The sequence below is a fragment of the Diceros bicornis genome, chromosome 24 (assembly GCF_020826845.1).
Source record: "Diceros bicornis minor isolate mBicDic1 chromosome 24, mDicBic1.mat.cur, whole genome shotgun sequence".
Lineage (NCBI taxonomy): Eukaryota > Metazoa > Chordata > Mammalia > Perissodactyla > Rhinocerotidae > Diceros > Diceros bicornis.
In genome coordinates this window covers 8,311,503-8,335,083 of record NC_080763.1, presented here as the reverse complement: position 1 = coordinate 8,335,083, position 23,581 = coordinate 8,311,503, and the positions used below count along the sequence as shown (strand labels likewise).

The window sequence follows — 23,581 nt, the reverse complement described above, 5'->3', positions numbered from 1 at the left end:
TGTCATGATATCTGCAACGTTCAAATCATTCTTAAAGAATATATAACATATAACATATAAAGACAGATATAGAAAATGTGTCAAAATGTTATCAAGTGGTAAATACAGGTAAAGGGTACACAGACGTTCACTGTATCATACTTTCAGATTTTCTATAGACTTGAAAGTTTTTAAAATAAAATGCTGGGGAAAATGTTACTGGAATCATAGCAACAAAGAATCAATCTCCACCACAAACTCTGATCTTATGATACCCAATTTAAAATGTGTCCATTTTACTGTTCTTTAATAAATGTATCAAAAATTCCCCAGGACGCCAAGTCCTGAAGGAGTGTCACGCCTACCGGCAAGTATGTTTTGCTTGTTGAAACATCCCCAGAAACACTTGCAGCAACAGGACCTTGTTTCTTTGCTTCTCTGTCACCCAGCATGACAGCAATGGTCTCAGTAAGAGCTTCATTCACAAAATGCCTAATCATGTCTGAATTCACAGGGACCCCGGCATCAACAAAAAGTTGGAGGGCACCACTGCTTGTTCCTTCCACTAAAAAAAATGAAAGAATTTCAGAATAAATGTGCAAGAAATATGCTTGCCATCCAAACCTTAATTCTTAAAATTTCAGAGATGCGAACATATGTGTATGAGGGGGTGGGAGGAGGAATAAAAATGAAAATATAAAATCTACTTATTATGAAAGAGAATAAGACGATAACTTACATAATGAACATCCTCTCTAAACAAACCAAAAAGGGGAGGAAAACACCCAGATGCAAATTTACTTAAATGGCCTCTCCCCCACCACCAGAAATTTAGTGATAACAAGGATTTGCATCCACATTAAATGTTCTCATCTGAAAACAATCCACATTTCCAAGAGTAGGGCAACAGGAAACCCTGTGACAGATTTTGGCCAAAACACAGGACACAATGACTGTGGGGGGATTTTAGAGAAATGGTAGCTGCTTCATAAATATGAAGACAAACCTTTCTTCTTTCTAGTCTCAGATACATCCATTACTAACATTACATGCTAATCCTCCTCAAACTTTTACAGTAGTTTAAGTACTTGAAATCAGAAGCTGTATAGGTATATTAATTTTCCAAATGGGTTGTACTTTTCACTTGTATGAATGTACATACAACTCAGTAAAACTTCCTTAACAGACTTTACTAGAAGTAATGCGGCTACATTTCTAAAACTGTGTGTGGAAAATACGTAAACAATGATCTATACAACTTGATGGAGACGTGACCTGTCCGAAGAGTACTCCTTAATTAGCACAACTGTGGCAGCAATATCCAGGATGCCCCAAAAAGTGGATACAGATGTCTTGGGATCACTTTTTGAGGGATAAGTAAGAGCAATTTACTCCGGAGTTTGAATGCAAAACAGAACAGCCACTTTGGAAACATTTAGCAGTTTCTTATAAAGTTAAACATCTACTTACCATATGACCAAGAGAAATTAAAACATGTGTCTAAAAGATTGGTTTGCAAATATTCATATCACAGCTTTATTTATAATAGCCAAAACCTAAAAGACTACAAATGTCCCTCAAGTGGTAAATGGATTAACAAATTATGGTATATCCATACAGTGTAATATTACTACATGCACAAAACATAACTGTCAAAGCATTATACTACATAAAAGACAGACACAAAAGACTACACACTGTATGATTATATATACATATAAAATTCTAGAAAAGGCAAAAATACAGTGATAGAAAGCAGATCAGGGGTTGTGAGGGCCCAGCAGGCATGGGAGGGGTTAGGAACTGACTGCACAGTGGCATGAGGATGCTTGTTGGGATAATGGAAGTGTTTTTCTATACCATGATTGTGTGGCTAATATACAGCTGTGTTTATTTATCAAAACTCATCAAACTGTACACTTAGAATTGAGAATTTTATGGCAAGTAAATTATACCTCCAAAAAGCTGATGGAGAAGGAAGAAGAAGAAGAGGGGAGGAGGGGGAGGAAGAAAAGGAGGGAGAAGGAGGGGGCTGAGTAGAAAGAAGAGGAGGAAGAGGAAGAAGAGGAAGGAGGAAGGAGAAGAGAATGATGTGGGCTCCATAAAGAAAGAGGCTCATTATCCATTCAGTGACCACCTAAATTCTTATTAGGTGTCAGTCAAGGGCTGGGCACTAAAGGAGAAACATCCCGAATCCTGAGTAATTTACAGGCTAATGAGTGAGACAGATATGTAAACTAATCATAATACAATCTGATAGTTACTATAACAAAGACACATACAAAGTGCTATGGAAAATAGTAGGGAGATTTGGGGTGGGAGGGATGGAGGGTGGTATAGTAATGTTAATGCTCAGTATAAAATAAGGGCAGTGGGGGGAGAGAACTAACCTCCACTACAGAGAGGAACTAGGAAGTGATATTGGAAGTAAGAGCTTATGTTTTGTCAGCTGAGGACTACCTGACATCTAGAATATATAAATCCACAATTACCTGAAGGTTTTGTCCTTTAATAACAAAAAAAGTTAAATAATTCCATTCCACTCACCAATGTCAGAAGTCAATGGTTCACTTGCATCACTGACTGAACCACTGTCATTAGCTATGGCCTGTTGTTGGATCGGCAAGAGCCCAGAGATAATTCTTGACATTATTTCTTGTTCTACCCTGGGGGATAAAAGTTAAGGATTCCTAAATTTGATTGAAATGTATAAAGAGTTAGAAATACCACTCTTAAAAATAACCTTTACCCATGGACACAAACATTTACATGTGAAAGTAGTCATTCTGAAAGTTGAATCTGGAAAGAAAAAATCAAACCTATCTCCTAGCAAAATAAACCACATGAAACAGACCCTCCATGTGGGAGAGAGTTCATTAAATCAAAGTAAAATCTTTCAGATTAGTCTAACGAGAAGTTTAACAGACCTCCTAAATTCATAAGGTTTAGGTCAATGCTTATCTGGCAAATCATGCACCTAAAATGTTGGGTTCCCTACTCTAAAAGCACACATAGAAAACTATACAAGATCAGAGCTGGGAAAAGAAGTCCAGCTGTCCGTTCCTTGAGGAAATAAATACATAGACTGCAATACAGGTAGTTTTTCTCCCGAAAAGAAAAGAAAATTGATTTCTAAGGTCATTTTTAGGAAGGGGAAGAGGAAGAAAATGGAGAAAGGGAAGGAGAACACAATAAGACATGTTCATTGTAGAAAAATCAGAAAATATATAAAAGCTAAAAAAAAATAGATAAGGCTCACTCATAATCCCAGATTCAGGGATAAACACAGTTAACAATTGGGTATGTTTTTCAAATTTTTCTTCTATGCGCATTTATTTTTGAGTGAAATCTTATAAACTGTGGTTACATCATTAATATCCTGGATCATTTATGCATCAGTGTATTACTAATCTTTCAACATCATTAAATAGTCTTCTAAACCTAATCTTAATAATTGTATTAATATTCAGTTGTTTAGTTTATTCCATAAATACCTTAAGGTTTCTCACAGGTAAAAATAGGGATAAAAACAGAGTTCATAAGTATATATAAGTAACACACAGAACAGTGCCTTATTTGTAGTAAGTGCTACACATGCTAAGTATTCTACGGCCTAGTAGCAGAACCATAATTATTTCCTCAGGATAAATTTCTGGAAGTGAATCACTGGATTAAAGAACATGCACATTTTTAAGGCTTTTGTTACTTAACAACAGCCTCTTTTGCCACAATAGACAGCCTAAGTACAAATATTCAAGGATAGAAACAATAACTTTAACAATTAGTTAACCCTCAGTATCACCTCAAATGGTTTCCAGTGACTACAACAAAGGAAAAGTCTAATAAACAAAAGGAGACAAGGAAGATTTTCAACCAAAACTTAATACTTTCCATTTGTATTTGCTACTATGATTCTGTTCACACCAGTACCACTGTAAACTCACCACTTAATTAAGCTATTTTCCAATGTTTCCTTTCTCTGAATTACTTTATCCAGAATATCAGCAGTGGGCTGAGAAGTAGAAGCAACTGGTGGAAATGGAGGACCATTATATTTTGTAGAAATAACTTTAACACATCTGTTAAACTCCAGAATTGGTTCAGAGTATTCTGGAATTTCATCACATTTTTCCTCTTCCTGGTAATAATAAAAACAAAACTATTATATCCATCTATCTGTTCAACATTTATTGGGTGACAAGTATAGGAAGGGAACTTATGTAGGTAAATTAACCAACACTTCTAAATTAATCAACAGCATTTCTAAATAGGTGGTATCACATTATTTATAATATACACATCTGCCATACAGATCACATTGAAGAAACCTTAATTATACAATTATTTTATCTTTTTAAAACCCAATATTCATTTTAAACAATCACAAAACAAACTAGAAAACTTGGTGATTCCTACATAAAACATTATTAAGGGGCCGGCCTGGTGGCATAGCGGTTAAGTGCACGCGCTCCGCTGCAGCAGCCCGGGGTTCGCGGGTTCGGATCCCTGGCGTGCACCAACATACCACTTGTCAACCGTGCTGTGGCAGTGTCCCATATGAAGTAGAGGAAGATGGGCATGGATGTTAGCCCAGGGCCAATCTTCCTCAGCAAAAAAGAGGAGGATTGGCATTTGATGTTAGCTCAGGGCTAATCTTCCTCACACACAAAAAAATATATATATATATTATTAACATTTCCTTCTAGAAATTTATCTTAATTTATTATCATAACAAAACTGATGCTTCTAAGTATCACTGCTTCCTCTTACAGAACCTATAATTTACATTTAAATATGCAGTTAGGTCACCTTATACATTATTTGTGCCATCATATCATGATCAAAGGAATTATTTCTGGAATTTCTAAACTTCTTATTATGAAAAATATCACACATATTTAAAAGTAAACAAAACAGTGCTCATGCACTATATCTGTTATGTATAAATAACATGTATCCATTCCCCAGCTTTAACAATAATCAAATCATGGCTAATCTTGTGTCATCTATACTCACCCCATCCACTTCCCCCTTCACATCTCATTTTGAAGTAAATCACAGATATATCATTTTACCTGTAAATAATTCAATATGTATCCCCCCTAAAATTAGGACTCTTTAAAAATTATAAGTCAATAATATTCTCCTACTGAAAAGTGAAGTCCACAGCTAATAAGTGGCAAAGCCAGGGCAGGAACACCTGTCTTTGAACTCCAAATCCTTTGCTATTTCTAAAACTGTTTCTTTCACTTGTATATTGAGCAAACAGTTGTCAAATGTATTTGCTAGGCATTAGGAATATGAAGATAAACGAGATTCTTGCCTTCAAAACACTCCTGTGGAATTCACATGAGAAGACATACCAATGAGCAAATAACTTTAATACATTGCATCTCTCTTAATATTCCAAAATAGGGTTTCATTTTATGATTAACAAAACTTCTGGAAGTCTAAGAAATAAGAAGAAATGTATTCTTTAAAGTCTACTGACACATTATTATTCAAGTAGTCTCTATGTTCTATGATCTTATCTCCCATCCTTTATATTTTATTTCCTCCTATTTTTTCCCCTCCTTCTATTTTACCATTTCTATCATTTCTATAACTCTTTCCACTATATAGGCTCTTCCCTGGGATTTTAGAGCCCTCATAACTTTTTACCTCAATACGAACTAAGTGGTGACCTTGCCAATAATCCAGAAATCGAACAGACAAATATAACAGAATGAAGAAAGAACAGGTTGGAGGGAGGGAAGCCAAAGGAAATGCAAAGGAAGCAGGAAGCATGAGAGATGAGAGGCAGGTGGGAAACAGCTGATAATCATTAAGTTTCACAGAGGCAGCTAGGTGATATAGATGAAGATAATACTGAATGATGATAGAATAACAACTTTATAATTTTAAAATAAAAATATATTTAACTCAAAAGTAAAAGGAAGTTTCTCAAAGCACTGTAACATAATATTGATGGTCAAAAGTTACTTAACCATCAGGAACAAGGCAAGGATGTCTCCTCTCACCACTCCTTTTCAACATTGTACTAGAAGTCCTTGCTAATGCAATTAGACAAGAAAAGAAAATAACAGGAATACAAATTGGGAAGGAAAAAATAAAACTGTCTTTGTTTGCAGATGACATGACTGTCTACGTAGAAAATCTGAAAGAATCAACAAAAAACTCCTGCAATTCATTATTGATTATAGCAAGGTTGCAAGATACAAAGTTAATATACAAAAGTCAATCACTTTCCTATATACCAACAATGAACAAGTAGAACTTGAAATTAAACACACGATACCATTTACATTAGCACTCCCAAAAATGAAATACTTAGGTATAAATCTAATCAAATATGTATAAGAACTGTATATGAAGAAAACTACAAAATTCTGATGAATGAAATCAAAGAACTAAATAAATGAAGAGATATTCTGTGTTCATGGACAGGAAGATTCAATATTGTCAAGATGTCAGTTGTTTCCAACTTGATCTATAGATTCAATGCACTCTCAATAAATTATTTTGTAGATACCAAAAAACTGACTCTAAAATTTATATGGAGAGGCAAAAGACCCAGAATAACCAACACAATATTGAAGGAGAAGAATAAAGTTGGAGAACCGACACTAGCCAACTTCAACTTATTATAAAGCAAGAGTAATCAAGACAATGTGGTATTGATGGAAGGAAAGACAAACAGATGAAGGAAAGAGAATAAAAGATCTCAGAGATAAACCCACATAAACAGAGTCAACTGATCTTTGACAAAGGAGCAAAGGCAATACAATGGAGCAAAAATAGTCTTTCAACAAATGGTGCTGGAATAACTGGACATCCACAGGCAAAAAAATGAATCTAGACACAGACCTTACATCTTTCACAAAAATTAACTCAAAATGGATCATCAACCTAAGTGTAAAACACAAAACCATAAAACTCCTAGAAAATAACATAATAGAAAACCTAGATGACTATGGGTATGGCAACGACTTTTTAGATACAACATCAAAGGCACAATCCATGAAAGAAATAATTAATAAGCTGGACTTCATTCTAAGTAAACACCTCTGCTCTGTGAAAGACAATGTCAAGAGAATTAGAAGACAAGCCATAGACTGGGAGAAGGTATTTGCAAAAGACACATTTGATAAAGAACTGTTATCCAAAATATACAAAGAACTCTTAAAACTCAATAAGAAAACAACCCAACTTAAAAGGCCAAGACCTTAACAGACACCTCATCAAAGAAGATATACAGATGGCAAATAAGCATATGAAAAGATGCTCAACATCATATGTCATCAGGGAGATGCGCATTAAAATAACAATGAGATAGCACCACACATCCATGAGAATGGCCAAAATCCAGAACATGGACAGCATCAAACGTTGACAAGGATGTGGAGCAGCAGGAACTCTAATTCATTGCTGGTGGGAATGCAAAATGTTACAGCCACTTTGGAAGACGGGTTAGCAGTTTCTTTCAAATCTAAACATACTTTTACCACACGATTCAGCAATCATGCTCCTTGATATTTACCTAAAGGAGTTGAAAACTTACGTCCACATAAAAATATGCACACAGATGTTAAAAGAAACTTTATTAATAATTCCCAAAACTTGGAAACAACCAAGATGCCCTTCAGTAGGTGAATGGATAAATAAACTGTGGTACATCCAGACAATGGAATATTACTCAATGCTAAAAATAAATGAACTATCAAGTCATGAAAATATATGGAGGAAGCTTAAACGCATATTACAAAGTGAAAGAATCCAATCTGAAAAGGCTACATACTGTACGATTCCAACTATATGACATTCTGGAAAAGGCAAAACTATGGAGACAGTAAAAAGATCAGTGGTTGCCAGGGATTGGGGTGAGTTGGGGATGAATAAATAGGCAGAACACAGAGGATTTTAAGATAGTGAAAATACTCTGTATGATACTATGATGATGGATATATTTGTCCAAATCCATAGAACGTACATCAAGAGCGAACCCTGAGGTAAACTATGGACTTTGAGTGATAATGATGTGTTAGTGTAGGTTCATCAATTTTAACAAATGTTACCACCCTGGTGGGGGACTGTTGATAATGGGAGAGGCTATGCATGTGTAGGGGTAGGAGGTACATGGGAAATCTCTGTACCTTCCCCTCAATTTTGTTGTGAACCTAAAACTACTACTAAAACTACTCTAAAAAATTACATAAAGTCCTTAAAAAAAAAGATAATCACATGGAAAAATACTGGTAGAAAAATAATTCTTCATGATTTCTAGGCTTTGTTACCTGTATGACATCAATGACTTCATCAAAGTTAGTTCCTGGAAACTTCACCTCCTGTTCATCTACCATCGTAAATTCTGGAGCCTAAGAAAGCATTTTCAGAAAGTTTTTGTTGTGCTTACTGTCTTTTTAATTTCTACATAATTTATCATATTTCCTCCCATAGCATAAGCTTGTAATTACACGGTCCTACTTTTTTAATATCCTGTTCAGAATTGATTTCATTAGTAAATGAAATCCAAGATAGTCCCCAAGCCATTAGGCTCCCCTTTCAATACCTATAAAAAATTAAATGTAAATTTTTCTGTCAAGGACTCCATCAACAATGCAACTTAAGCCAATTGATCAAGTTGATATAATTGTGATTTCTCTCCTAGAGTTAAGATAAAGTGTTTAGGTATATATGTGTAGGTATATAAGTATATACATAGACAAACTCACAAAAAGACAGACACAGAATCAAATAATTTAGCAAGATAAACAAAATAGTTATTTTACAAATTTAGTCTCTAGGCCTCACTATATATAATATAGTCACCAAAACCACAATAGCTTCTTCCTGAGCAGAATGACAAACAGTCCAAAAAATTATTATTTGTAATCATACATGTTTTAATAAAATTCTGGTGAAAAAAATTACTCATAAAAAAATTAAATTAGTCACAAACGCCGTTTAGGGTCAGTTCTATTTTACTACTTCTGATTGTGAAAAATTGTTGGTGTTCTCCCTCTCTTTAAATGTGTATCCTTGATGACCAAATTTGCTTACAATAGATGAAACCCTGGGAAAAGTACAGTGCTATTTTGCTGTGTAGTAAAAGTCATAACTTCATTATTCAGTAGCAAACAAATACTAGGAAGAAACGTATATTTTTGCAATACGTTAATACTATACTGACAAAGTAACATCCCAAAATATAAACTCCAATTGTCACCATAAAATTCACATTCAGGAAAACTATAATTTAATTCTCATTTAAATCAAGATTCTTCTCCAAAAGAGAAAGAAATTCTTTCTTCACATGTGAGAGTCTTACAGCTTAAGTTACCAAAAAGTTACACTAAGGGTTATGACCTTCAGAATGTTTATAAATGTAAGGATCTTAAACAAACTTTCAAGTTCATAAGCACTTCCAGATTCATTTTGAATTTTTTCTTTAAAATCTAAATTATTATAATAGATTATAATGGAAGACTTTGCATGGAATAACATTAGTTAAAATCTATAGTCAGACATTACTCAAAACTATGTGATCAATTTCTGAACAATACCTGTATCCAGGTTTGCAGAGGAGGAGGAGATGCTTCTTTGGGACTAGGCAGAGATGGACTGACATCAGCACTACCATTCGAAATGCTGTCAATATCTACATTGGGTAATACCTAAAACAGAACACCACAGCCAGCTTTCTCCTCATCATTTTGACTCAAATATTTGTCAATCTATAGATCAATAACATACATTTAACTTTTTGTTGCGAAGACAACGGATAACAACTTTTTTTTAACTATGAAAGCATATTTTACAAAATTTATAAAATAAAGGGGGAACACAAACTCCTACTATCTTAAGACAACTTCATTTTCACTACTCCTTTTATCTTTTTACTATCCACTTATGCATAGCTAAAATCTAAAATAGTTTCATTCCTAATTTTTCATTGTAATTAGGTCACAAACACCTTATTATGCTTCCATATAGACTTCATAATTATATTGTAAATGACTGTATGATATTTCAATAAATATACATGCTTTAATTAATCATTTTCGTCTTGATAAACATTTAGAATATTCCTAATATTTCCATTATTATATATATATATCTATAGATATATATAGATATATATATCACTACAAAAAACTTCTTCATATATATATCAGTTATATACCCCTATATATAGGGGTTTTTTCCCCTAAACTTTGAATTATCTCATTATCCTAGATAGCCAAGTAACAGATTACTTGAGCCACAGGGCACGAATGTTTAAGATTCTTGGTAATCACTGCCAAAATGCAATCTAAATGAGCTCTATTTACACCATCAAAAACATAATCAAGTATAAGTTTTATCCAACCTTCACCCAAATTAGATAACATAATTGTTTCAATAATAACAGTTTTTAAATGGAGGTATATTATTGTTATTTTAATTGCATTATCTTGATAACTAGCAAGACAAATTATTCAATTTGCTTGCCTATAAACTGTATTTCCTCTTCTGTAGAGTCTTATTCATAGTCTTTGAGTATTTCTGGATTTGCCTTTATGTTTTCTTATTACTTTATGGAGGTTTTTATATTTAAAAATTAATTCTTTCTAGCATATTCCTTTCATATGTTCTCCTTGTATGTTGTTTTCCTCTTTATTTAGGAATTTTTTATGAATTTAAGTTTTAGATTTTATAGATTCAAACCTGTTTTTCTATCATACGTAAGTTTTCTTCTCTCACATCCAGACTTAGCTTCAGCTCTGACAAAGATTCCACGCAACTACCTTCTAATTCTTCTATGTTTTTATATTTCATAGTTATACTTTGGCCTATCTGTAACTCATCTGCTATACAGTAGGAGTTCAGAGTCTAAAATTGATCTATTTTTCACATTGCTAACCAACTGCAACACACATTATTTCGTTTACAAGAATCCTATTTCCCACTGATTTATGAAGTAAACATCACATATTACATTCTTTTTTAAATAACCAAGGCTATTTCTGAAATACTTTGTATACAGGACCAGTACCAAAACACTTTAACTTTTCTAAACCCTTTGTTCTTTCAAATATCAAAATGATCCTAAAGTTCGAGTTAAAAAATAAAACTCATGGTTTGTTTTTTTAATTACAATTTCACTTAAATTATATATTAACTTAGGAAGAATTGACAACCTGAATATTTAACCTTCACATATAAGTTCTCTCTCCATTCACTGAAGTCTTCTTATACATGTTTGTGTAAAGATTGAAGTATTAATTATATAAGTCAAACCATTATCTTTTTAAATTAATTATAGTATACTGTTCAATTGTTCCCTTTGGAATATCGAGTCCCGTGGATATGAGTCATTGGTTTAGAAAAGGTAGCTTAAATCATGCAGAACAAGGATAGAGACATCATATTAACATCACAGTTTCAAAGAACAAACGAAAGACCCACGATGAAAGCAAAGTTTCTGTGAAGCAATCTAATAAATTTAAGCGCTCAAGTTAAGTCAAAAATTCTTTTTCCTTAAAATTTTCTGTTCATGCACCCTGGCACACCTGCACAGTAAGCTGAGGAGGATCCTTTTTTTCCGACCTCATTCCTACAACTGCTATGTTAGGTTTCTTCACTCCAGTTTCTGTTTTTCGAGATGATGGAGGGATAGAAGTAGTCACTGTTACAGGGTGTGGCTTGTTGACAATTACTCCAGCAGGTGGCATGGAATCACTATTACTTTGGGTTTGTCCTAAAAAGTTTGGGGGAGAAAATGAGTCAACCATTTCAGAAATAAAGGGGAAAATCTAATACACAACCTTGAGAGGAACTAAACATTTCTCACACACTATCCAATTTGACCCTCAAAACAAACTTATGCGGTATTAATATTGTCCACATTTTACAGTTGAGGAAACAGAGGTTCAGAAACATAATTTACCAAAGGTCATAATTAATAAGCGGCAAAGCCATGACTAAAACGTATTGCATTATATTGTATTATTTTGAATCTCAAATCTTCATAGAGCATCAATGGACAGAAACAAAACCAGCAAGAAAATACTAGTGTTGGACTACCAATAAACAGCATGTAGGCCCACTATTTGCTAACTATCATAGCTGTCAAAAACTTGTTAGCTTTCACTTCCAAGTTTCACTTGTTTCCTATATGTGAAAGTAAAGAGAGACAGTACAGTGAACTCATTAAAAGCACAGACTCTAAAGCCAGCTCCACTCTAGCCACGTGGCCTCTGACAAATCACTTAACTTCTCTGTTAACGTCTCCTCAGTTTCTTCATCTATATAATTGGTACATTACCATGTGTTCTATACGTAAAGTACTTACATCTGTACCTGGCACACAGTAACTTCATAATTATTAGCTATGGTATTAATAAAAGGCATGTTTGAACAGATATTAACTATTAGGTTGATATGCCATTAACCCATAATATCAAAAATAAAAAGTTCTCTCATGTCGAAAAATATTCATATTTAAATCATTCATCAAAATTAAGAACAGAAATGACACTAAAGAAAAAAAATAGCTAACTAGACTTAAAGAGCTAATGTGAAAGCAAAAATGATTTGTTCAGTTTTTACAATGATAAGTCTGAGAGAACTCAAATAAGTAATTAACCAACTATTGGCTTAGAATTTACAACCACATAATTTTAACTTATCACAGCCTAGTTCAAAAGTACATAAAAGGTACTTTAAAGTACTTCCCCTAAGATGTGATGATATTAAACCAATCAAAATTCTTGAATCTTTAATTATTATCAATGTCTATGACATGTCTAAACTTTTTTTTAATTTCATTTCACCTACAGCAATGTACTATAAAATACCAAAAGAACGTTTCCTGTGAGTGAAACTATAGCAGGAACCCATCATTTCTGAGACTGCTGTTACAGAGTAAGACACATTCTGAGGCCCTATCCACAAATATAAGCAACATAATGGAAAAACATAGGTGACTATCCTGTCAGCACCATTTTGCAAGTTCTGCTACTGCTGGCAAGAGTTTAAAATTTACCCCATATATTTTGTTGGGTCTTACCTAAAAGAATTGCCATAGGAATTAGATGGCCTTCCAGTGTACCTGAAAAAGTAGGCATTTCTCGGCTTGGACTGAACAAATACTGCTGATCACCAGGGGGCACCATAGTAACAGAATGTTGCAGTTTAGAATCCATCTTTGCAGGTTTTGTTGCGTAAGAGTCAGTTTGTGTTCTTATCGACTTTACTTTAGTGCCTGTAATGTTCATCAATGGCAGATATTTAAAAGTACTGTTTGAACATCTACTATCCAGCCATCTAGAAATACAGCACCTCTTCCTCACAGAAAGGTCTCCTTCTATATAATAAGGTTAGAGGGCCCCAAAACAGAAGCAACATATAAACCAGGGGTTGGCAAATTTTTTTTTGAGAGGCCAGATAGTACATATTGTAGTCTCATGGGTCACGTGGTCTCAGTTGCAACATCTCAACTCCTCCACTGTAGCATGAAAGCAGTCATCAACAATACATGAATGAGCATAGCTATGTTCCAATAAAACATTATTTATAAAAACAGGCAGCTGACCTGCAGATCATGGTTTCTTAACCCCTGAATAGATGTAACAACTTGTACAACTACTATGACAGAATAGATACAATGACTAGGAAAAAAATGTTGAATAAAAACTCAAAAGAATATTCAGGGCCGGCCCCGCGGCTTAGTGGTTAAGTGCGCGCACTCCACTACTGGCGGCCCGGGTTCGGATCCCGGGCGCGCACCGACGCTACTCCGGCCATGCCAAGGCTGCATCCCACATACAGCAACTACAAGGATGTGCAACTATGACATACAACTATCTACTGGGGATTGGGGGGGGGGAGAAAAAACGGAGGAGGATTGGCAATAGATGTTAGCTCAGAGCTGGTCTTCCTCAGCGAAAAGAGGAAGATTAGCACGGATGTTAGCTCAGGGCTGATCTTCCTCACAAAAATAAATAAATAAATAAATAAATAAATAAATAAATAAATAAATAAATAAATAAAAAGAATATTCAGACTGTATTATTTAACTCATTGAATTTTTTTCTTATAGATACAAAAAAGTTAATCATCATTTTTGGAATTGGATTTTTTTATCATCTCATTAAACTTTATTCATGATATAATTCTCGATAACTAGCCTTTATCCTTTGAAATTATCTACAGATAATCAAATTCTATACCTATTAAAATCCTACAGAAGTTAATACCATTATACATTTTTTCTATTCCTATGAAGGAAATCTATATAGACATTAAATCCTGAATTCTTAAAAAGTTAGGAATTTGTCTAATTATCTGCCTCTTTGGAGGAGAAGATAAATTTCTATGGGACCTGAGAAAAGTAAAGAAAAGCAAAAGTGTAAAGAAAAAGAAACTAAAATATTTTCTAAATAAATTCATGAAATTACTACATTTTTACTTTTACTTTTACTACAGCATCCTTGTAGTTGCTGTATGTGGGATGCAGCCTTGGCATGGCCGGAGTAGCGTCGGTGCGCGCCCGGGATCCGAACCCGGGCCGCCAGTAGTGGAGTGCGCGCACTTAACCACTAAGCCGCGGGGCCGGCCCTGAATATTTTATTTTAGGTTTTATGAACCTAGACTTTTAAATATAGTTTCATGATTCCAGGAAGAAAAATTTTAGTATCACATCTGTATTTTTTCATCCTGTTCTCTAGTATTCATCCATTCGATTGAATGAATATTTTTGAGTGTTTATTTAAAATATATTTTTTCAGCAGTTAATACATGTTAGGCATCATTTCAGACACAGGGTATACAACTGAATAAACCAACTGTACTCATGAAGCTTACAGTATAGTAAGGAAAACAATCAGTCAATCAACAAAGATATAATGTCAGATAGTGAAAAGTGCTATGAAGAACAATAAGGCAGGGCAATGGGTTAGAGAGGGATAGGAGATCATTTTTTGGATAGGATGGTCCAGGTAGACCTCTCTGAGGAGCCAACATCTAAGAGCAGAGATGGAAGAACTGAGAGAGTGAGCCACGCAAGTGTCTGAGGAAAAGCTCTCCAAGTAGAGGAGATAACAGGTACAAAGGTCCACAGATGAGCATGTATTCTCAGGATTTTTTGGATTTGAAAGTATTTTGGACCTTAAGATTTTAAGACTTGAAAGTATTTTAAAACCTTGAGTTATTTTTTGCAAAGGCTTTTCAAAATCTCAAAAGAAGTTAATAGCAAAGTGCTAATAAGCAAGAGGAAATACTAAGGTAAATATCATCTAACAAGGTAAAGATCATCCATAAGCTATATGATTTACTAAAGTAACATCAGTAGGATTTCTAGATAAACTGACACCCTATATGATCACCTAACTTTTAGAAATGAAATGAAAGGAAAACTAAAGCAACTGCCATGGCTCCAACTTCCAGAAAGGATAAGAAAGAAAAATAGTTGGCATCCACTAGTTATGGCATATTGTCAAAGTGGCTTGCTGACTGCTAAAGTACAAGTTGAGAAACTTCAATATGTAACCAAAGTCAACAGACTCAATATTTAACTGAAAGTTATATTTAAATATACTAGTGAAATCATAGGTGTGAGTCGAAAGATATAGTCATAGTCATAAATTAAGATATTTTTAGTTGTGTACCCAAGTACCAAAAAAATTTTTTACCTTTGCTATCTAATGCTCTTTCAGAACAAACAAAACTGCACAAGCCCCCATAGGCACTTTTATGATAATGCCCAGCATATATGGCTTCTTTCTATTCATACAGAACATGATGAACCAAAGTCTTCATGGAAATGTCTATTTCCCTAGATTATAATTTGCATTGTGCAAGACTCATCATCTCATAAATGCAAATTTTATCATGCTTTGTCTGAAGATACCATCTAATCCTATATCTTTTCCCACTTATTCCTATCTTGTGCCTTGAATCTGGTCTATTTTTTCCTACTCTCTCAGAAGGAATTGTTTTTCCATCCCTAAGCATTATGTAATTTGAACTGTATTTATAAGTAATAAATAAAAAGCAAAAATTAAATTTTACATATTAAACTGATACCATAAAAAATGAGGTTTACTACAAAAATGAGGTTCCTTACCTTTAACTCGTTCTATTAATTTCGGTCTTTGTGGTTTGGACTTAGGAGATGGAGAATTAAATCTGAGATATGGTCCTTTTTTAAGAGTGCTGCGATGGCCCTGATAAACTGGTTTTCCATAAATTTGCAACATATAATCCTCATCTTGTATCACTGAGGTTGCTTTCAAAAATCCCTAAGTATACAAAGTTATTCAACTCACCAGCAAAATAGTCATCAAACACTTATATTTCTAAAGCCTTCTTTTGCCAGCTTAAGTACTATTATAAGAATGATCTCAGGAAAGTCCTCCATGTTAATGGCTCTTAAATTCTGGATTTAGTTTTCAAACTATAGTTTTATAGTTTTCAAAAGCATGAAAATTAAATATGAAAATCATCCTACCAAGAAACGTGAAAGTTCTTACACTAGTAAATATTTTTAGTACCAAAAAGTAAGGTTTAAACACATATTACATATTAATTACATTCAAGTATAATAATATAACATAAATCAAGTCTTTAAATGATTTTCCACATTCCTGATCCCACCTTCAATCATAATCTAAATGCCATAGAAAGGTAGCATTTATTGAGCATCTACTATGTGTGAAGCATTGAATTAGATGCTTTATTAATGTGCCCAACAATCATGTTTGGCATTAAGAAAGTTACAGACTAGTTAGAGCAGCCAAAAACATTCCCTCCATAGTATCTAGTGCCATGCCTCACAATCACTAGGCACAAACATACATTTGTTAAACTGAGAAACAAACAAAAACTATATATACATACACACACACAGATAAAACACAATTTTGAGTACCATGAAGTAGAGAACCTAATGTTTCAACTAGATGATCTCTAGATATACCTGCTAGAACTAAAATACTCAGATTCTAAGTGTGAGATCTCAGAAGGAAGGAATTATGTATTTTGTGCAGTGCTTCCCACATTATGGATATCCAAAACCTTGAATATCAATAGTTTAAAGATGGTTTACATTTGTATAGTCCTTCATATTTTTAAAACATTTTCATACTCATTTCATTATTTATATCTTAAAGAGAATGATCAATTACAATGCAATACCGATGTCACAAAACCAGAGCAGGATCTTACTTCTTTTCTCTCTTTCTGTAAGCTTGAAGCAGGCTTGCTCTTGACAGGTGGATTTCTAAAATGCTCCTCTTTTTGTTTCTGAGAATGTTTTCTTGGAATTACAGAATTGTTTACTGTTTTGTCTTGCGTGTTGGTTTTAATATCTTTACTCATATTCTGAGCTTTCCTGGTCCTTTGATTCTTCTGATCAAACCTCTTTTGTTCATAATCTTTTCTTGCCAGTTCATCCTTAACATAACCAAAACCAAAATTACTTAAAATCTAATCCAAGTAGTAATGCTTTCACATCAAAAGTATTAGAATTTATTTTCTGCTGTTACACAAATATAATTTAGCAGTTTTAAATGCTTTATAAATAAATGATATTGTTTACATATGAATAAAACTTCTCTGGAAAAATAAACAAAAAACTAAAAAGATCGGTGTCTTATGGAGCAGGGGGAATGAGAAATAGTAGATGATGTACAGGGGTAGGAGAGCAACTTTTCACGATAAACCTTTTTACACTTTTTGATGTTTGAACCATATGACTATAGTAACTGTTCAAAAAATTAAATTGGGTGTGACGTCAGCATCATGGCGGAGTGAGCTTTCCCGTGAATTCTTCCCCCACAAGATACAACAAAAGTAACAGCCACAGAACAACAACGGAATCCCAGACAGTGAAAAGCTAGAGCGGAGGGATCCACACTGCCGCACATCTGAGAGCGGAACGTGCTGGGCCCCCGGAGGAAGTGGGGAGAGGTAAGAAGAACTCCGCTCCCTCCCCATCAGATCAGCGATCCGGTCCGCGCGGCTCCCAGAGAGGGGGGAGGGGCGGCCCTCGGCGGGAAACTGTAGCTCTTCGGGCGCTCTCAGCCAGTGGGAAACTCCCGCACAGAGGGCTCAGAGGAGCCACAGGGCTACCATCAACATCTGAGCAACCCAGAGAGCGGATAAAGAGGGGCAAACGAGAAGCCTCCCACGTCAGGGACCCAGAGGGCAAAAGAGAGAGCTCCCCCCTCCCCGCAACCCGGAGTCTGCAGCTCGACCAGATCTAGCAGTCCGAGGCAGACCTGAATAAACTGGACTGGACCCGTGGATCGCAGTGGGGAAAAAAAAAACAAAACAAAACAAAACTGCGGATCGCAGCAGAAAAACTGGGGCAGAGCGCAGGGGGCTTAGACTACACAGCCCTTTACCACCACACAGTGGCGGCAGGTGGAAATTGCAACCAGAGACTTCCAGGATGAGGAAAATCAAAACCAACACAGGAACCACAATGCAAAAATATATGAAATCACCAGACCAGAAACAAAATGACAAGCACCCAGAAATCAACCCCGAAGACACAGAAATCCATAAACTAAATGACAGAGATTTCAAAATAGCTATCATAAAAACACTCAACGAAATACGAGACAACACAGACAAACAATTAAATGAGATTAGGAGTTTCTTCACAAAAGAGATTGAAATCATAAAGAAAAACCTATCAGTGCTGATGGAGATGAAGAACACAATGGAGGAGATAAAGGAGAATCTGGAATCTTTAAAGAACAGAGCTGACAATATGGAGGAAAGAATTAGTACTTTAGAGGATAGGAATACAGATATACTCCAGATGGAAGAAGAGAGAGAACTAAGACTAAAAAGAAATGAAGAAAGACTCCGAGAAATATCGGACTCTATTAGAAAATGTAACATAAGAATTATAGGTATTCCTGAGGGAGAGGAGAGGGAAAGAGGAACAGAGAGCCTATTCAAGGAAATAATAGCTGAAAATTTCCCAAATCTGGGGAAGGAGCAGGAAATACCAGTAAGCGAAGCCAACAGGACGCCTATATATATTAACAGACAAAGGCCTTCACCACGACACCTAGTGGTAAGGCTAGCCAGGGTCAACGACAAAGAAACAATATTAAGGGCAGCTAGACAAAAACAAAAAATAACGTACAAAGGAACTCCCATCAGGCTCTCAGCGGATTTCTCAACAGAAACTTTTCAGGCTAGAAGAGACTGGAATGATATATTCAAAATACTAAAAGACAAAAACTTTCAGCCAAGAATACTCTATCCAGCAAAAATATCCTTCAAATATGATGGAGAAATAGTAACTCTCCCAGATAAACAAAAGCTAAGGGAGTTCATAGCCACGAGACCGCCACTACAAGAAATACTCAAGAAGGCCCTCAGGCCTGAAAACAAGAAGAGAAAGGAACACAAAGCTTGGAGTAAGGAGAAAAGTAGGTAGACAAAATCAGAGAAATAGTAGATCTTTACCGGAATAGGTTAGCAACCACTTAAATACTAAACTCAAAGATCAAAGGAAGAAATTCACCAAAAATAAATTTAACCTCATCACTGTAAACACACAGCCACAACACAAGATAGAATAAGGTATAACAAGAGCAATTTAGAAGGGGAAGAGGAAAGTGACTGAATTGACTTAGTATAAGGAAATAGGAGGCTATCAGATAATGGACTATCTCATACAGAAGATTTTTCGCCCAAACCTCAAGGTAACCACTAAACAAATAATCAAATTAAAACCACATATGATAAACAAAGAGAAAACTAGAAGAATCATAAGACAGAACAACCAAACTGAATTGGCAGTCCAAAACAAATGGGACAAGAAACAAAGGAAATGCAAAAGAACCAGAAAATAAGTGACAAAACAGCAACATTCAACCCTCATATTTCAATAATTACCCTAAATGTAAATGGATTGAACTCTCCAATCAAAAGATACAGAGTGGCAGGATGGATTAAAAAGCAAGACCCAACAATATGCTGCCTTCAGGAAACACATCTTAGCACTAAAGACAAGCACAGGCTCAGAGTGAAAGGATGGAAGACAATACTCCAAGCTAATGGCAAACAAAAGAAAGCAGGTGTTGCCATACTCATATCAGACAAAGTAGACTTCAAGATAAAACAGGTTAAGAAAGACAAAGAAGGGAAATATATAATGATAAAAGGGACACTCCATCAAGAAGACATATCACTTATAAATATATATGCACCCAACATAGGAGCACCAATGTACATAAAGCAACTATTAACAAACCTAAAAGGAGAAATCAACAACAACACAATAATAGTAGGGGATCTTAACACCCCACTTACAGCAATGGATAGATCATCCAGACAAAAAGTTAATAAAGAAATATTAGACTTAAATGAAAAACTGGACGAGATGGACCTAGTAGACATATACAGAGCACTCCACCCAAAAACAGCTGACTACACATTCTTCTCAAGCGCGCATGGAACATTCTCTAGGATAGACCATATGTTGGGAAACAAAGCAAGCCTCAATAAATTTAAGAAGATTGAAATCATAACAAGCATCTTTTCAGACCATAAGGCTATGAAACTGGAAATGAACCAGGAAAAAAAAACTGGGAAAGTGACAAAAATGTGGAGATTAAACAACATGCTACTGAACAACCAATGGATCATTGATGAAATTAAAGGAGAAATCAAAAACTATCTGGAAACAAACGAAAATGATAACATGCCATATCAAACCATATGGGACGCAGCAAAAGCGGTCCTGAGAGGGAAACTCATAGCGATACAAGCCCACCTTAACAAACAAGAAATGCCCTAATAGGCAACCTTAAATTACACCTAACAGAACTAGAAAAAGAAGAACAAACAAAGCCCAAAGCCAGCAGAAGGAGAGAAATAATAAAAATCAGAGCAGAAATAAATGATATTGAGACCAAAAAAACAGTAGAAAGGATTAATGAAACAAAGAGTTGGTTCTTCGAGAAGATAAACAAAATAGACAAACCCTTAGCCAGGCTAACTAAGAAAAAAAGAGAAAAGGCTCAAGTAAATAAAATTAGAAATGAAAGAGGAGAAATTACAACGGATACCATGGAAATACAGAGGATTATAAGAGAATACTATGAGAAATTATATGCCAACAAATTGGACAATCTAGAAGAAATGGATAAATTCTTAGACCTATACAACCTCCCAAAATTGAACCAAGAAGAAATGGAGAACCTGAATAGACCAATCACAAGAGATTGAAATAGTAATCAAAAACCTCCCAAAAAATAAAAGTCCAGGACCAGATGGCTTCTCCAGTGAATTTTACCAAACATTCAAAGAAGATTTAATACCCATCCTCCTCAAACTATTCCAAAAAATAGAGGAAGATGGAACACTTCCTGAATCATTCTATGAGGCCAACATCACCCTGATACCGAAACCAGACAAAGACAATACAAAGAAAGAAAATTACAGGCCAATATCGCTGATGAACATTGATGCAAAAATCCTCAACAAAATATTGGCAAACCGAATACAACAATATATTAAAAAGATCATACACCATGATCAAGTGGGATTTATACCAGAGACGCAGGGATGGTTCAACATCCGCAAATCAATCAACGTGATACATCACATCAACAAAACAAAGAATAAAAACCACATGATCGTCTCAATAGACGCAGAGAAGGCATTTGACAAGATACAACATCCATTTATGATAAAAACTCTCAATAAAATGGGAATAGAAGGAAAGTACCTCAACATAATAAAGGCCATATATGACAAACCCACAGCTAACATCATACTCAACGGGGAAAGACTGAAAGCCATTCCTCTGAGAACAGGAACGAGGCAGGGCTGCCCACTCTCACCACTCCTGTTCAACATAGTACTGGAGGTTTTGGCCAGAGCAATTAGGCAAGAAAAAGGAATAAAAGGAATCCAAATAGGTAACGAAGAAGTGAAACTCTCACTATTTGCAGATGACATGATTGTATATATAGAAAACCCTAAAGAATCTGTTGGAAAACTGTTAGAAACAATCAACAACTACAGCAAAGTTGCAGGGTACAAAATCAATCTACAAAAATCAGTTGCATTTCTATATGCTAATAATGAACTAACAGAAAGAGAGCTCAAAAAGATAATACCATTTACAATTGCATCAAAAAGAATAAAATACCTAGGAATAAATCTTACCAAGGAGGTGAAGGACCTATACAATGAGAACTACAAGACATTATTGAGGGAAATCCACGAGGACATAAAGAAATGGAAAGATATCCCATGCACGTGGATTGGAAGAATAAACATAGTTAAAATGTCTATATTACCTAAAGCAATCTACAGATTCAATGCAATCCCAATCAGAATCCCAATGACATTCTTCACAGAAATAGAAAAAAGAATACTAAAATTTATATGGGGCAACAAAAGACCCCGAATAGCTAAAGAAATCCTAAAGAAAAAGAACAAAGCAGGAGGCATCACAATTCCTGACTTCAAAACATACTACAAAGCAATAGTAATCAAAACAGCATGGTACTGGTACAAAAACAGACACACAGATCAATGGAACAGAATTGAAAGCCCAGAAATAAAACCACACATATACGGACAGCTAATTTTCGACAAAGGTGCTAAGGACATGCAATGGAGAAAGGAAAGTCTCTTCAATAAATGGTGTTGGGAAAACTGGACAGCCACATGCAAAAGAATGAAAGTGGACCATGTGCTATCGCCATTCACAAAAATTAACTCAAAATGGATCAAAGACCTGAAGGTGAGACCTGAAACTATAAAACTCATAGAAGAAAATATAGGCAACACACTATTTGACATTGGGTTTAAAGGAATCTTTTCGGATGACATGCCTACCCAGACTAGGGAAACTAAAGAAAAAATAAACAAGTGGGACTTTATCAGACTAAAGAGCTTTTATAAGACAAATGAAACCAGAATCAAGATGAACAAACAACCAACCAGCTGGGAGAGAATATTTGCAAAACATACATCTGACAAGGGGTTGATCTCCATAATATATAAAGAACTCACACAATTGAACAACAAAAAAACAAACAACCCGATCAAAAAATGGGCAGAGGAAATGAACAGACACTTCTCCAAGGAAGATATACAGATGGCCAATAGGCACATGAAAAGATGCTCAACATCACTCATCATCAGGGAAATGCAAATCAAAACAACACTAAGATACCACCTCACGCCCGTTAGAATGGCTATAATCACCAAGACAAAAAACAACAAATGTTGGAGAGGATGTGGAGAAACAGGAACCCTCATACACAGCTGGTGGGAATGCAAATTGGTGCAGCCTCTATGGAAAACGGTATGGAGATTCCTCAAAGAATTAAAAATAGAGATGCCCTATGATCCAGCCATCCCACTACTGGGAATCTATCCAACGCACCTGAAATCAACAATCCAAAGAGGCTTATGCACCCCTATGTTCATTGCAGCATTATTCACCATAGCCAAGAAGTGGAAGCAACCTAAGTGTCCCTCGACTGACGATTGGATTAAGAAAATGTGGTATATATATACAATGGAATACTACTCAGCCATAAAAAAAGACAAAATCGTCCCATTTGCAACAACA

General features: G+C 35.1%; 1 protein-coding gene across 8 annotated transcripts in view; it reads right to left on the bottom strand.

Annotated features, from left to right (window-relative positions):
- KIAA0586 (KIAA0586 ortholog) overlaps positions 1–23,581 on the bottom strand; it is a 133,375-nt gene that overhangs the window by 77,055 nt on the left and 32,739 nt on the right. For all 8 annotated transcript variants that reach the window (XM_058567021.1, XM_058567024.1, XM_058567017.1 and 5 more), the window contains 9 exons: positions 17,188–17,415; positions 16,088–16,262; positions 13,031–13,225; positions 11,532–11,719; positions 9,543–9,653; positions 8,274–8,354; positions 3,924–4,117; positions 2,527–2,645; positions 345–544 (listed from right to left, as the gene is read on the bottom strand). In XM_058567021.1, the coding sequence (XP_058423004.1) occupies positions 345–544; positions 2,527–2,645; positions 3,924–4,117; positions 8,274–8,354; positions 9,543–9,653; positions 11,532–11,719; positions 13,031–13,225; positions 16,088–16,262; positions 17,188–17,415 (1,491 nt within the window). The remainder of the gene's footprint in view (positions 1–344; positions 545–2,526; positions 2,646–3,923; positions 4,118–8,273; positions 8,355–9,542; positions 9,654–11,531; positions 11,720–13,030; positions 13,226–16,087; positions 16,263–17,187; positions 17,416–23,581) is intronic.